The 12585-nt window shown below is 33.4% G+C and overlaps 1 protein-coding gene across 1 annotated transcript in view; it reads right to left on the reverse strand.

Moving 5' to 3' along the window:
• UBR3 (ubiquitin protein ligase E3 component n-recognin 3) overlaps positions 1 to 12585 on the reverse strand; it is a 159799-nt gene that overhangs the window by 26192 nt on the left and 121022 nt on the right. The window contains exons 30-31 of the mRNA XM_070422781.1: positions 6770 to 6855; positions 5269 to 5371 (exon numbers count right to left, since the gene is read on the reverse strand). Of these exons, the coding sequence (XP_070278882.1) occupies positions 5269 to 5371; positions 6770 to 6855 (189 nt within the window). The remainder of the gene's footprint in view (positions 1 to 5268; positions 5372 to 6769; positions 6856 to 12585) is intronic.

Here is a 12585-nt window from a genome sequence, read left to right on the forward strand (position 1 = left end):
TTCTAATTCATTTTCTATTTTATACATATGCCTATGGATCAGAAATCAAACTTTCATAAGCAACTGAGAAATCTCAAAAGAAAAAGCTAGGGGGCCATAATTTTTGCCTAAAAAATTACCTTTTTTATCTTTTTTAATCCTCACCCAAAGATATGTTTTCACTGACTTTAGAGAGAGGAAGGGGGGGAGAGAGAGAGAGAGAGAGAGAAACACTGATGGGAGAGAGAAACATCAATAAAGAATCCTTCAGAAATATTTAAAAAATAAGATACAAACAGAAAAATATACAGATGTCCTAAATATGTAATTCACAGATTATACACAAATGGCTAATAAATATGAAATATTTATATAAAGTTAACTTCACCAGAAGTTATATAGATTTCTATTACTTTAAGATCCCCTTTTTTTTTTAATTTCAGAAAGAGAAAGGGAGAGGGAGAGAGATAGAAACATCAATGATAACAGAGAATCATTAATCAGCTGCCTCCTGCATGCCCCCTACTGGGGATTGAGCACCAAACCCTGGCATGTGCCCTGACTAGGAATCAAACGTTCAACCACTGAGCCACACCAGTTGGGTATGAGATCCCAATTTTTGTCTCTCAAATTATCCCCAAAATATTTTTAAGCACTAATATTCAAGATTGACAGAAATGAGGACATTCTTAGATCGACAATTTAAGTTTATATAGGTACAATCTTTCTGAGAAGCAATGTTGCTCTGTACAACACAGTTCCTAACACTCAGTGAATATTTATCAAATAAATTACTGAAATAATCTAAAACATTATGTTATTCTATAGTTTCATGTTATTCTATAGCTCTAGGTTACATCTAACATGTCAAGAACTGCTTAACACATCATCTGATATTATGGTGGGAAAAGAAAAATTAAATAATTAACAATAGAAATGAATGAATAAATAAATTAGGTACATCATTTAAAGAATTTTTAATGATAAGGGAATCTGGTTGTTATATATTAATTTAAAATTCTAAAACTGATAGAGTATGAATCAAAGAGTATTCTAAAATTTATAATATATGTACATATAAAAAAATGAAAAAATATCTCATAATGTTAAAAGTATAAGAGGATATCTCAGAAAAATATGATTTATCCCTATATTTGCTCTCATTTTTATGGTTGATGAGTTCATTTAATTGTAATAAACTATATATAACACATAGTTTATAAGATTCTAGATCATTTCATTCTCATCTTCAACATTTTTGTATGTTCTAAGCATTGTACAATAAATATAATTTTTATAATAAGAAAAAATGTAAAAATAATAAACTGGAGCTTGTTGGCTACTAAGATAAAAACAATCATTCTGAGGACATGGAAATGGATTTTCCTGGCACACAGTAGGCACATACTATGAATGAATGAATGAGTGAATTAATTAATTAATTAATTCACCCCACTGTTGAAAGAGAAGCATAGATTTTGACTGTGGGGTTTAATAACATCATTGTGATAATTATCCTTTAAATGCTTAATATTTAAAATACATAATTATTTCTGATGGCCAAGAGACATATGAAAAATGCTCAAAGTCACTAATTATCAGAGAGATGTAAATTAAAACCATAATGAGGTATGACCTCACACCTGCCAGAATGGCTACCATCAACAAATCACAAACAAGAACTGTCAAGGATGTAGAGCAAAGGGAACTCTAGTACACTGCTGGTGGTAATGCAGAATGGTACAGCCACTGTGGAAAACAGTATGGAGTTCCCTTAAAAAATTAAAAGTAGAACTCCCATTTGACCCAGTGATCCCACTTTTAAGAATATATCCTAAGAATCCTAAAACACCAATCACAAAGAATATATGCACCCTTATGTTCATAGCAGTGCTATCTACAATAGCTAAGATCTGGCAACAGCCCAAGTGCCCATCAGTAGATGAGTGGATAAAAAAGCTGTGGTATATTTACACCAGGGAATACTATGTGGCAGTAGAAAATAAGGTTCTCTTACCCTTTGAGATAGTATGAAAGGACCTGGAGAATATTATGCTAAGCGAAATAAACCAGTCAGAGAAAGACAAGTATCACATGATCTCACCTACATGTGGAATCTAATGAACAAAATAAACTCACGAACAAAGCAGATCCAGAGACATGGAAACATGCAACAGACTGACAAATCTCAGAGTGAAGAAGGGGAAGGGGTAACAGATTAACCAAAGAACTTATATGCACATATGCATAACTCATAGACACACACAACAGTGCAGTGAAGACCTGGGGAGGGGATGGGAGTGGGATGTAGGGGGACATCTGTAATACTTTCAACAATAAAGATAATTTTTTAAAATATGTAATTGTTTCTAACTCCTAAAGTTTTTAGCTAATCTTTAAAAAAATCTAGATTATAAAAACTGTACACTACTATTAACTATACAGATGATAAGAGAAAATGGGTGGGTTAGTGTTAATAGGCCTAATTTTCCCATTATTTTTTCTTAAACCAAATGATTGTTAATACAATAAAATTAAAAGGAAATAAGAAAATAATTTTCATGAGGATTACAGAAAAAGCATATATGAGAAATCTATATCATTAGACATAGAATTTGATGAATAAGTATTAAAAGTGAGAAAACAGGAAAAGATACTTCAATTCTTAAAAATATAATATTATAGATATAAAACAGGTGATATTATTAGTATTACAACTTAGTGAACTAGTGAACCATACTGAAAATTCCTCAGATCTGTAGACTAACAGTTAAGAAGTTAGGCTCTGAAATCAGAGGGTTTGGGATTCAAATACCAGCTCTAGTCCTTAAAAGCTGTATATCCCAAAAGAGTATGTTAATTAACTTTTCTAAGCCTCAGGTTCCTCATATGTAAAAACTGGGATAACAATGGTACCTAGTGTACAGCGTTATGGTGATGATAAAATGAGATTATTCACACAAAGTACAAAAATGCCTTACCATGAAATAAGCACTAGATAAGTGTTCACAGCATTTACTACTATCCTAATGGGTATTTATCTTAGGGCTTAAAAAGAATACAACCCAGCAATCAATATTATGGAAAGCATAGTACCTATGTCTGTTCTTTCAATATATTTTTTTAAATCCTCATCTGAGGATATCCTTTCCACTAGTTTCTAGAGAAAGTGGAAAGGTGGAAGGAGGGAGGAAATGAGAGGAGAGAGAGAGAGAGAGAGAGAGAGAGAGAGAGAGAGAGAGAGAGAGTGAGAGAGAGAGAGAGAGAGAGAGAAACATCAGTTGGTTGCCTCCCGCATGCATCCCCATTGGCTGGGGAACCTGCAACCCTTCAGTCCACAGGCCGACACTCTAACTACTGAGCAAAACCGGACAGGGCTTCTCTTTCAACTTTTAATTCAACAATACTACATTTAAGAAATCTTTCATTTGCTGAACATCTTTAGACTCAGAGAATTAGGTATGCTAATAGTTTATGCACACCATCCTTATCCCTGGGTATGCAAGTCTAGCTAAGAAAGAAAATCACTAGCTAATATGAACAAAAGTGATTTTCCTTAGCCATAATATGCAAAATACTTACAGCTTGCTCATTTTGTCTATAAACACAAAACACACACACACAATTTTATTTTGTTTTGAAGAAGTAGCAGGATGTATTCATAACTTCAAAGGATCTCCCACAGATACTAACTACAAGGGATAAAATAACTTTACAGTGAAAAAACCTAGCAGATACCACATTAACCAAATGATGAGAATTACTATCATCAATAACAAGACAAATCAACAGCATGTGCCTCCTGATATAACACAGTAAAAAGAACACATTACTTCTGTGGTATTTCTGCCAAAAGTTTATAGCCTGACTCTAACTACAAGGAAATATTAGACAAAAATAATTTGAGAAATTCTACAAAATAATTGGCCTAAACCCTTCAAAAAAGAAGTCAGTGTCATAAAATACAAAGAAAAAGTCAGGAACAATTTCAGATAAAGGAAACTAAAGAGACATGACAACTAAACACAAGCATGATTTTGAATGGTCTTTGCATTGCATTTGCATTTCCCAGGATATTACTGAAACAACTAGCAAAATCTGAACAGGTTCTGTATGAGGTAAGGGTCAACATTAATTGTTTCTCATATAAATAGTCAATTAACCATCATCATTCACCATAAAGACTACGCTTCCCCCTCCTCAGAGCCATCTATACTATAAATCCAACATCCAGTACAGGGGTGGGCAACCCCTGGCATGCATGCCAAACATGGCACGCCAGTAACTTTTGCTGGCACGCGAAACCCTCTCTTAAAATCTTCCATTTGCAATTTTTTTCTTAATATCGACTTTTTTATTTTTCAGATAAATTCAGTGTAGGTGCATCTTAGATAAATAAATAATTTTACATAACAAGTTATCTTAAAGACCATAGACATGGATTGACGAGAGAGGAGAAGAGCAATTTCAATAGTGTCGAAAATGAACTACTAAGGACTTGGAATGCCATTCCAGGAAATTTTTTCTGTTTAAAAAACTTTGCAACAGTGTTACTCTCCATGTTTTCATCCACATACGCTTGTGAATCTTTGTTCTTAGTGATGAATTTTGTTAAGTCTCATAATAGGAGTAGCCTGACGGATGAAAGTAGTAGCTTGTGCATATCTCTGAAGGTCACGAAATATAAACCTGATGTAAAATCTCTGTCATCAGTGATGCAGCAGCAAAAGTCCCACTGATAATATCAAATGGAGTCATAAAGTTTTCTGTCGGACTATCAGTGTACATGTATACATTAAAAAATAAATGTATTTTTCATCATCATATACTGTGTTTTTGTCGCTCGAATGAATTTTATTATTTCTTCAAGGTTCTTCACATACGTACACCTTAAGAGATATTGAGTAGGAGTAACATGTTCTCAAAAAATTAGGGTTGGCATGCAGAAGAATTTTGAGTCAGAGATTTTGCTGGCTTTGGCATGCACTCACAAAAAAGTTGCCCACCCCTGACCTAGTACAACCGAAGAAAGGTTTTTTAAAATCACTATTTTGCAGCATCTAATGAAATATCAGATTAAGGCAAGAATCATCAGGGATTGCAAAAATCATTAGATGAAAGGCTGATGGGGAACTTTACAATGGAGGGATCAGGCTTAGGCTACCTGAACCCACTGATCAATTGACATAAAAAGAGGCACAACCAGCTATTATGTACATCCATTTGAACGTTTTATCTGCATTTTTCAAAAACAGTTTTAATTAACTTTAATCTTTCAGTAATACTTACTGTGAATTCATCTCTTCTAACTGAGTAAGCTTTCTCCAGGGATTAAACTCAGAATCAATGCTATAAAGCCGCATGTGCAAGGCTAATACATGGAACAGTTGATCTAAATAAGTTAAAGAAAAGGTAATTAGAAAGTTTATAAAATTCTTCCAGAACAAAATTCAGACAAAATGTCGAATCCATAAAGGAATGTTTCCTATTCTTATAATTCACCAGGTTTAAGTACCAACTACTTCATGCTCTCTTTTAAGCTAAATTCTGAAATATATCTAAATAATTTCAAGTAGTGTCTGGACTGTCCTTATAGTCTATCTTAACAGGAATGGTTCCTTTTCCTCATCTGTCATAGACCTACTTTTCCTGGGCTTTATGCCACAGCTTTACAACATGTGCTTCTCACTATTGTGGTCTCTTCCTAACCAAAATTTACTATTATCTTCAATACCCTACCCTGAATAATATGGACAATAACAACCATATAAATCAGTTAGGTAAAGTATTTTTCTTTACTTAATATTTTCCCCAACATCTTTTTTAGGTTGAACTTTTACTTTATTTATCATCTTTTGATTCAACCTGAAGGAAAAAATAACAGCCCTGGTAGGTGTGGCTCAGTTGGTTGGAGCATCTTCCCATGCACTGATGGGTCTTGGATTCAATTTCCGGTCAGAGCACATACCCAGGTTTCAAGTTCATGTTCATGAAAAATCTACTTTAAGTTCCAAATGACACTTCTTTCAACTATACCCTTACAAAAAGTATTAAAGAATCATGCCACTTTACAATATAAAGTATATTCTTAAATAAAAGCAAACATATACAACTTTAATAGGTTTTAACACGTATAACAAAATACAACATAAATGCATTCCTTAATTAATAGCAGATATATAGAGGAATCTATAGGCAATACTAGTTGCCATTATGAAAAGATTTTCTTAAATGCACACAATGGGAAAATTCTTTTAAAGAATTTAGTTCGCCCTAACCAGTTTGGCTCAGTGGATAGAGCGTCAGCCTGCAGACTGAAGGGTCCCAGGTTTGATTCCGGTCAAGGGCATGTACCTTGGTTGCTGGCACATCCCCAGTAGGGGGTGTGCAGGAGGCAGCTGATCGATGTTCCTCTCTCATCGATGTTTATAACTCTCTATCCCTATCCCTTCCTCTCTGTAAAAAAATCAATAAAATATATTTTTTTTAAAATAAAAATTTAGTTCAAGAACAATTTTTTATAGCTGAGAATAACATATTGTTTTAGAACCAGTGTAAATGTGGTCAATTAGCATGACATTTATTTACTGAGTAATCACAGTACAGAAAGAGCTAATATTCATATGATTTTTTTCTAAGTACAAGATTAACCATTTAAAGCATATAATCACTATTAAAACTGATTATATACAACATAAAAAGAATCTAAAAATACATCAAAGATTACTTTGTCTGTTTATGCTTTCAAAAAAGACATAAATAGAAAATTTTAGCACCATTTAATACTTACTTAAACAAGACCTTTTGCCAGCTGTGCTTGCACCCCCTGAACACAAATTGCCTCCTCGATGTATTAATTCAAGTTCCAAATTTGTTCTGTAAGTAAAGCATTATAATATATCTCAGTCATTAGGCTGAAGCAATATTTCTTAATTTGTTTTATTGATATGACTGAGTCAACCTAAGCAATGAAGTTCAACTTTATTATTTGCAAAAGTATAATCTATGCAATATCAGTACAATTTTATTTCTGAAATAAAAAGGGGACAGCTTATTGTCCTTACTTATATATTCATATTTATAACTGCAAAACCGCCCATGTCACAGTATAACTGTTCAAAATTCCAAATGTTGGCAAATACTAAAAACTAGGCCATAAGGAAAAGAACTACAATTGCACTTCATAAACCTGCTAATGAATCTAAAGAAAGAATTTGTATTCCAACTGTTAGCCACTGAGTAGGTGGTTACTATCATACAACGCACAAGTGAATACCAATTTTTCTATCAGAGAAATGGTTATCACTCATTGGAGCTTGGATGATTCTAGAAATCAATATTAAGAAACAAAATCACTAACATAAAAGTGACTAGGAACAACATAATTAACAGCAGTCTCTTCTGTGGATGTCTAAAATTAGTTTTATTAAAATATATTGTGTAACCATTGATACTGCTAAACATCAGTAGTATTATTCATAAAGACCTGAAATTATAAAATATTTAGCAATTATCAGCTTACAAAATAGCAATAATTAGTAAATTGACATTTCAAAAATCAAACTGATGCAAAATCTAAAGATTCACTCAAAAATAGTAACAGTAAAATAGCAATTTTTGCCAAAATAATAAATAAAAATTCTGAGTGATAAACTATGTATTTTTACTTCAACAGTATTAATAATCTTAAATATACCTTTATTGGCCACAACTAAAACTGAATGAAGTTGTTTATATCCTAGACATGCATTTGACACGAATAGTGAGCTATCCCCCAGTCTTAAAAAATAAAAAAAAAATTAGGCGGCCAAGTTTCAAGCTTACTCTTTGCAAATGATTTCAAGAAAAAACATTATGCTATTTTATTTAAAACAAAACATTTTGAACTAGTTCTAATTGTTTTTATGAACAAGAATGTTTTGAAATGTTATTTTCATATATTTACTTAGAAATGCAAACTTTAAAATATTAATATTCCTAAGTCTGTACATTTGCCACCCATTTCTAAAGGAATGCTTTAATCCTCTCTACTTGTTGGGGGGGGGGGGGGGGGGCCAAGAAGGGGAAGGAAAGCAATTTAACATTGATAATGTTCCTGCTCAGAGCTCCATCTGGTTGCTGCTGATAAGGGAATCTGTGTAACAAGGAAATTTTCCACCCTTCAGGCGATTTGCATTGCTCACTGAACTTCTAAAAACCTACCAGCAAGGAAGCAGGGACAAGGATTTCATATTAGTGGACAGAAAGCGAGCGGAGACCAGCATGTTTTCCTTCATCAAGGGGACATAAATGAGATCAATACATTTTGTTTTCACAAATCTTCTGTTGCCTAATCTGTAGGAAAAAATTAATGGCTATATTCTCTTATAGAAACTAAGATTACCTAGATAGTATTTTTAAAAGAGCTAACCAGAAACATGAGCAATTCTTACATTCAAATGTCAGAACTAGAATGTCAACTTTGATTTCAGGGTATTTTGCAAAAATATTCATTAAAATATAAATACAAGAAAAATTATGTTTATTCAACCATCAAACAAGGTACTTTAAAGGATGGCAAACATGTTACTAGGAATTTTATTTTAATGAATACTTGACAGAAAACTACTAAATGTAATTAATTATTTCAGATTATGGTAGGACAATCTCCTACACAACATTCTTTCTGAATTAAAAAAAAAAAAAAATACCTGCCTATCCAAAGGGTTAGTATCATGTATTACTTTCTAAAACTTTAAAAATCAAAGTCAGAGGCCCTAACCATCAGCTTTTCCTTATTTCATTTATAACAAAATTTGTGCTTTAATTCAGACTTGCAAGAAAAGAGACACAAATGCACCTTGTTCCCCATGTCTAATCTTCCCTCACTGTTGAAAATCAACCACACAATAGTGCTGGTAGCAGGAGTTTTCTGAGCATTCCAACAATTTCTTCTTTGCTGCCCTCAGAAAATCTCCCAAGGCTTCACCATACAAATAAAATTAAAAACAAAAAGATACTCACTGTCCTATCAAAAAAAAGTTCTAAAACAATGATTAAGGAAAACAGTTTTACAAGCTAGTTACCCTCTAGAACAGTGGTTCTCAACCTGTGGGTCGCGACCCCTTTGGCGGTCGAACCCCCCTTTCACAGGGGTCGCCTAAGACCATCCTGCAAATCAGATATTTACATTATGATTCATAACAGTAGCAACATTACAGTTATGAAGTAGCAACGAAAATAATTTTATGGTTGGGTCACAACATGAGGAACTATATTTAAAGGGCCAGAAGGTTGAGGACCATTGCTCTAGAAATATTTCGTTTCTAAACATCAAAAAATGTAAGTTCCCCAAGGAACAAACAAAATTACTTATTCAGCAAGAAGAAATTCAGTTCTGGAAAACAGGTTGTAGTTCATTCAAAATTACTAATGTCAAATAAATAAACTTGTAAGTTCTAATAAACTATACATTTAAGAATCACAATGTTTAACTCAAAAGTTAAGTAATTCAAAGTAAGTTTACTTCTAAATATTTTACTTAAATATCTAAGCATTTTAGATATGAATATGTTAATGCCTACTTTTTAGGCATAAAATAATCATAATCTATAATCATAAGTATTTATGACATAAGATTATATGCTAGGCATAAGATAATTATGAAGAATCTGGTTAGTTTCCTACCTTATAAAATTATATCCTATTCAAATAGGACCTTGGTCGGCAAACTGCAGCTCACGAGTCACATGCGGCTCTTTGGCCCCTTGAGTGTGGCCACAAAGTTTCAATCGCACTGTATGTGCGCGCCCGCACGTGGTATTTTGTGGAAGAGCCACACTCAAGGGGCCACAGTTTGCTGACCACCGACCTGGGTAATTTTAACCAAAGGAAAATGAGGTTTGTAAGGATTATATAGTTTCTCTTTCAGAATCTTTATTTTGCTGCTTTAGAGTTTATCATTAAAGATCAGAGAAGGGTGGGAAGAGGGAAGAGCATATGTTCTCTAGACATATATACCCTTATTAGTAAGTAACATTTGACATTTGTTCCTGCTTCTCTATAAAAGAGAAAAACTGAAATATGTATATTTTAAAAGTCTCCTGAATTAGCAAGCTTTATTCTGTAAGTTATTTATATATTTAAACCACAAATAGGAATCTAAAATTTCCACTAAACTAATGTAAATCAAATTATTGGATTTATCATACTATAGCAAAATTCCATATATAGATCATGCCCATTCAAACAGGATTTTCTTATAAGTTAAATCAAAGGCATAATAATCAACGTTTGTGTGTGTGTGTGTGTGTGTGTGAGAGAGAGAGAGAGAGAGAGAGAGAGAGAGAGAGAGAGAGAGAGGGAGAGAGGGAGAGAGAGGGGGAATATGCATGTGTGCATAATGAGATTTCGGTCAACAACGGAACACATATACCAGAGTAATACCATAATGTTATAATGGAGCTAAAAAAATTCCTATCACCTAGTGATGTCATAGTCATCCTAACATCATAGCACAACACATTACTCACATGTTTGTGGTGAGGCTAATGTGAACAAACCTGCCGAGCTGCCAATCATATAAAAGTATAACACATACAATTATGGATAGTATATAATACTTGACATGCCCTAACCGGTTTGGCTCAGTGGATAGAGCGTCGGCCTGCGGACTGAAGGGTCCCAGGTTCGATTCCAGTCAAGGGCATGTACCTTGGTTGCGGGCACATCCCCAGTAGGAGGTGTGCAGGAGGCAGCTGATCGATGTTTCTCTCTCATCGATGTTTCTAACTCTCTATCCCTCTCCCTTCCTCTCTGTAAAAAATCAATAAAATATATTTTAAAAAAAAATACTTGACAATGATAAATGATTATGTTACTGGTTTATGTATTTACTATACTACATTTTTAACATTATTTTAGAGTGTACTCTTTGTAAAATGTGTTACACTGGTAGCCACCTCATAAATCTCATGTTCATCGTATCTGTTTATTGCATTATTTTCCTGTGATTGATTTAATCTTGTGTTTGTTTGTACAGTAACATGCTGTACAGGCTTATAGCTGGAAGCAATAGGCTATATCACAGAGCCTCAGTGTGTAGGAGGCTATGCCATCTAAGTTTGTTAAGTACTTTCTATAACCTTTGCACAACAACAAAATCACCTATCGGCACCTTTTTCAGAACATATCCCTATCATTAAGTAGTACAGGACTACCTATGTGTGTACACACACACACACACACACACACACACACACACACAATTGAGTTGGTCTACATTCATTCCAATATTCTATAGCATTATTATCGCAATATAGTACAGAAGTTTTGTAGAACCTTGAAACCGTGGAAAATTAAATTATATTCAATTTTGTTTTCACATAAAGCATATTTTACTGCAAGTATGCAATTGGTAACTCTCCAGAGACAAATGTTAAATTAACTATTATAGCTTCCCCCAAAGCATTCTGGATAAATAATAACAGTCAGGAACGTGCAGGCTAAAAAGTTACTTCCCAGTCCATTAGATCCTTTTACAACAATCTGTGTCCAGAATTTGCATTCTTAAACTAAAGACTAACGTTTCCTTATCTTGAGCTCTAACTTGCTTGCAGCAATTTTCCTGAATCTGGTTCTATTTTTCCTGGGTTCTAAAGACTACATATACTTCATTTATCCTTTTGTTATTCTCTGGTCCAGGAATGGGGCAAAGACAATGATCATGATAAACTGCGTGTATATATGACCTAAAAAAAGCTGAACGCAGGAGAAGAAAGAGGATTGGAACTGAAAGAACACTAGACCAAGACTCAAGAGACCCGAGTTCTAGTCCTACTCTGCCACTAATTTGGTGCATGACTTCCAGTCACATTTTCTCTCTAAATGTTGCCTATGACAACACTACTTGGACAAAATATGAAGCTTCTAGAGATATCCAGGGGTCTACAAAACGAGTTTACAAGTTTCTAATTTGCCCCGTTTCTTCCCTATTTACTTCTTTTATGGTTCTCTGTTTTCATTCTATTAAGTTTTCTAAAATTCCTATTTGGAACTATTTCTTAGGCAATGAACATCTACTCAGTCTATTAGACTAATCATACCTAATTTGAAAGATGAGAGTTATTTGCCTCTATTTTCTTAAGACTGCTGCTAGCCACTAATAGAGGCTTAAGATCTGCCTGATCTCATGCTTCCTCTTCCCTCACCTGTTTTTCAAAACCAACTATTGTCTTCTAGGATATTATTAGATCTTTCACTAGTTTAGAACAAACAAAATAAGTTCTTCTTATTGTTCTTATTTTTTTTAAGTAAATACCGTTCAACATGTTACAATGTTTTAATTCTCATTATTATCACTTTTTGACAGCTTGAATAGTGATTTCTTAACACCACCTTTCATATATAATATTCACATGCTTTGAGGTAGATATCTGTCTCAAAATGTTAACAATATACTTTTCTCACATATCATATAACACTTAACTCAATATTTCACTAAAATAAACTCTTCAGAAAATGAAAGAAAAGTATACTTTTATAGTCCTTTTAGGAGATTCTAAAATTAGCCATAATTTCAACAAGCATTTAAAAAAATCCTTTCTTCAAATAAATATGAATGACAAT

Source organism: Myotis yumanensis, unplaced genomic scaffold (assembly GCF_028538775.1).
Source record: "Myotis yumanensis isolate MYYU_CA2020_CCGP unplaced genomic scaffold, mMyoYum1.0.hap1 SCAF_8, whole genome shotgun sequence".
Classification (NCBI taxonomy): domain Eukaryota; kingdom Metazoa; phylum Chordata; class Mammalia; order Chiroptera; family Vespertilionidae; genus Myotis; species Myotis yumanensis.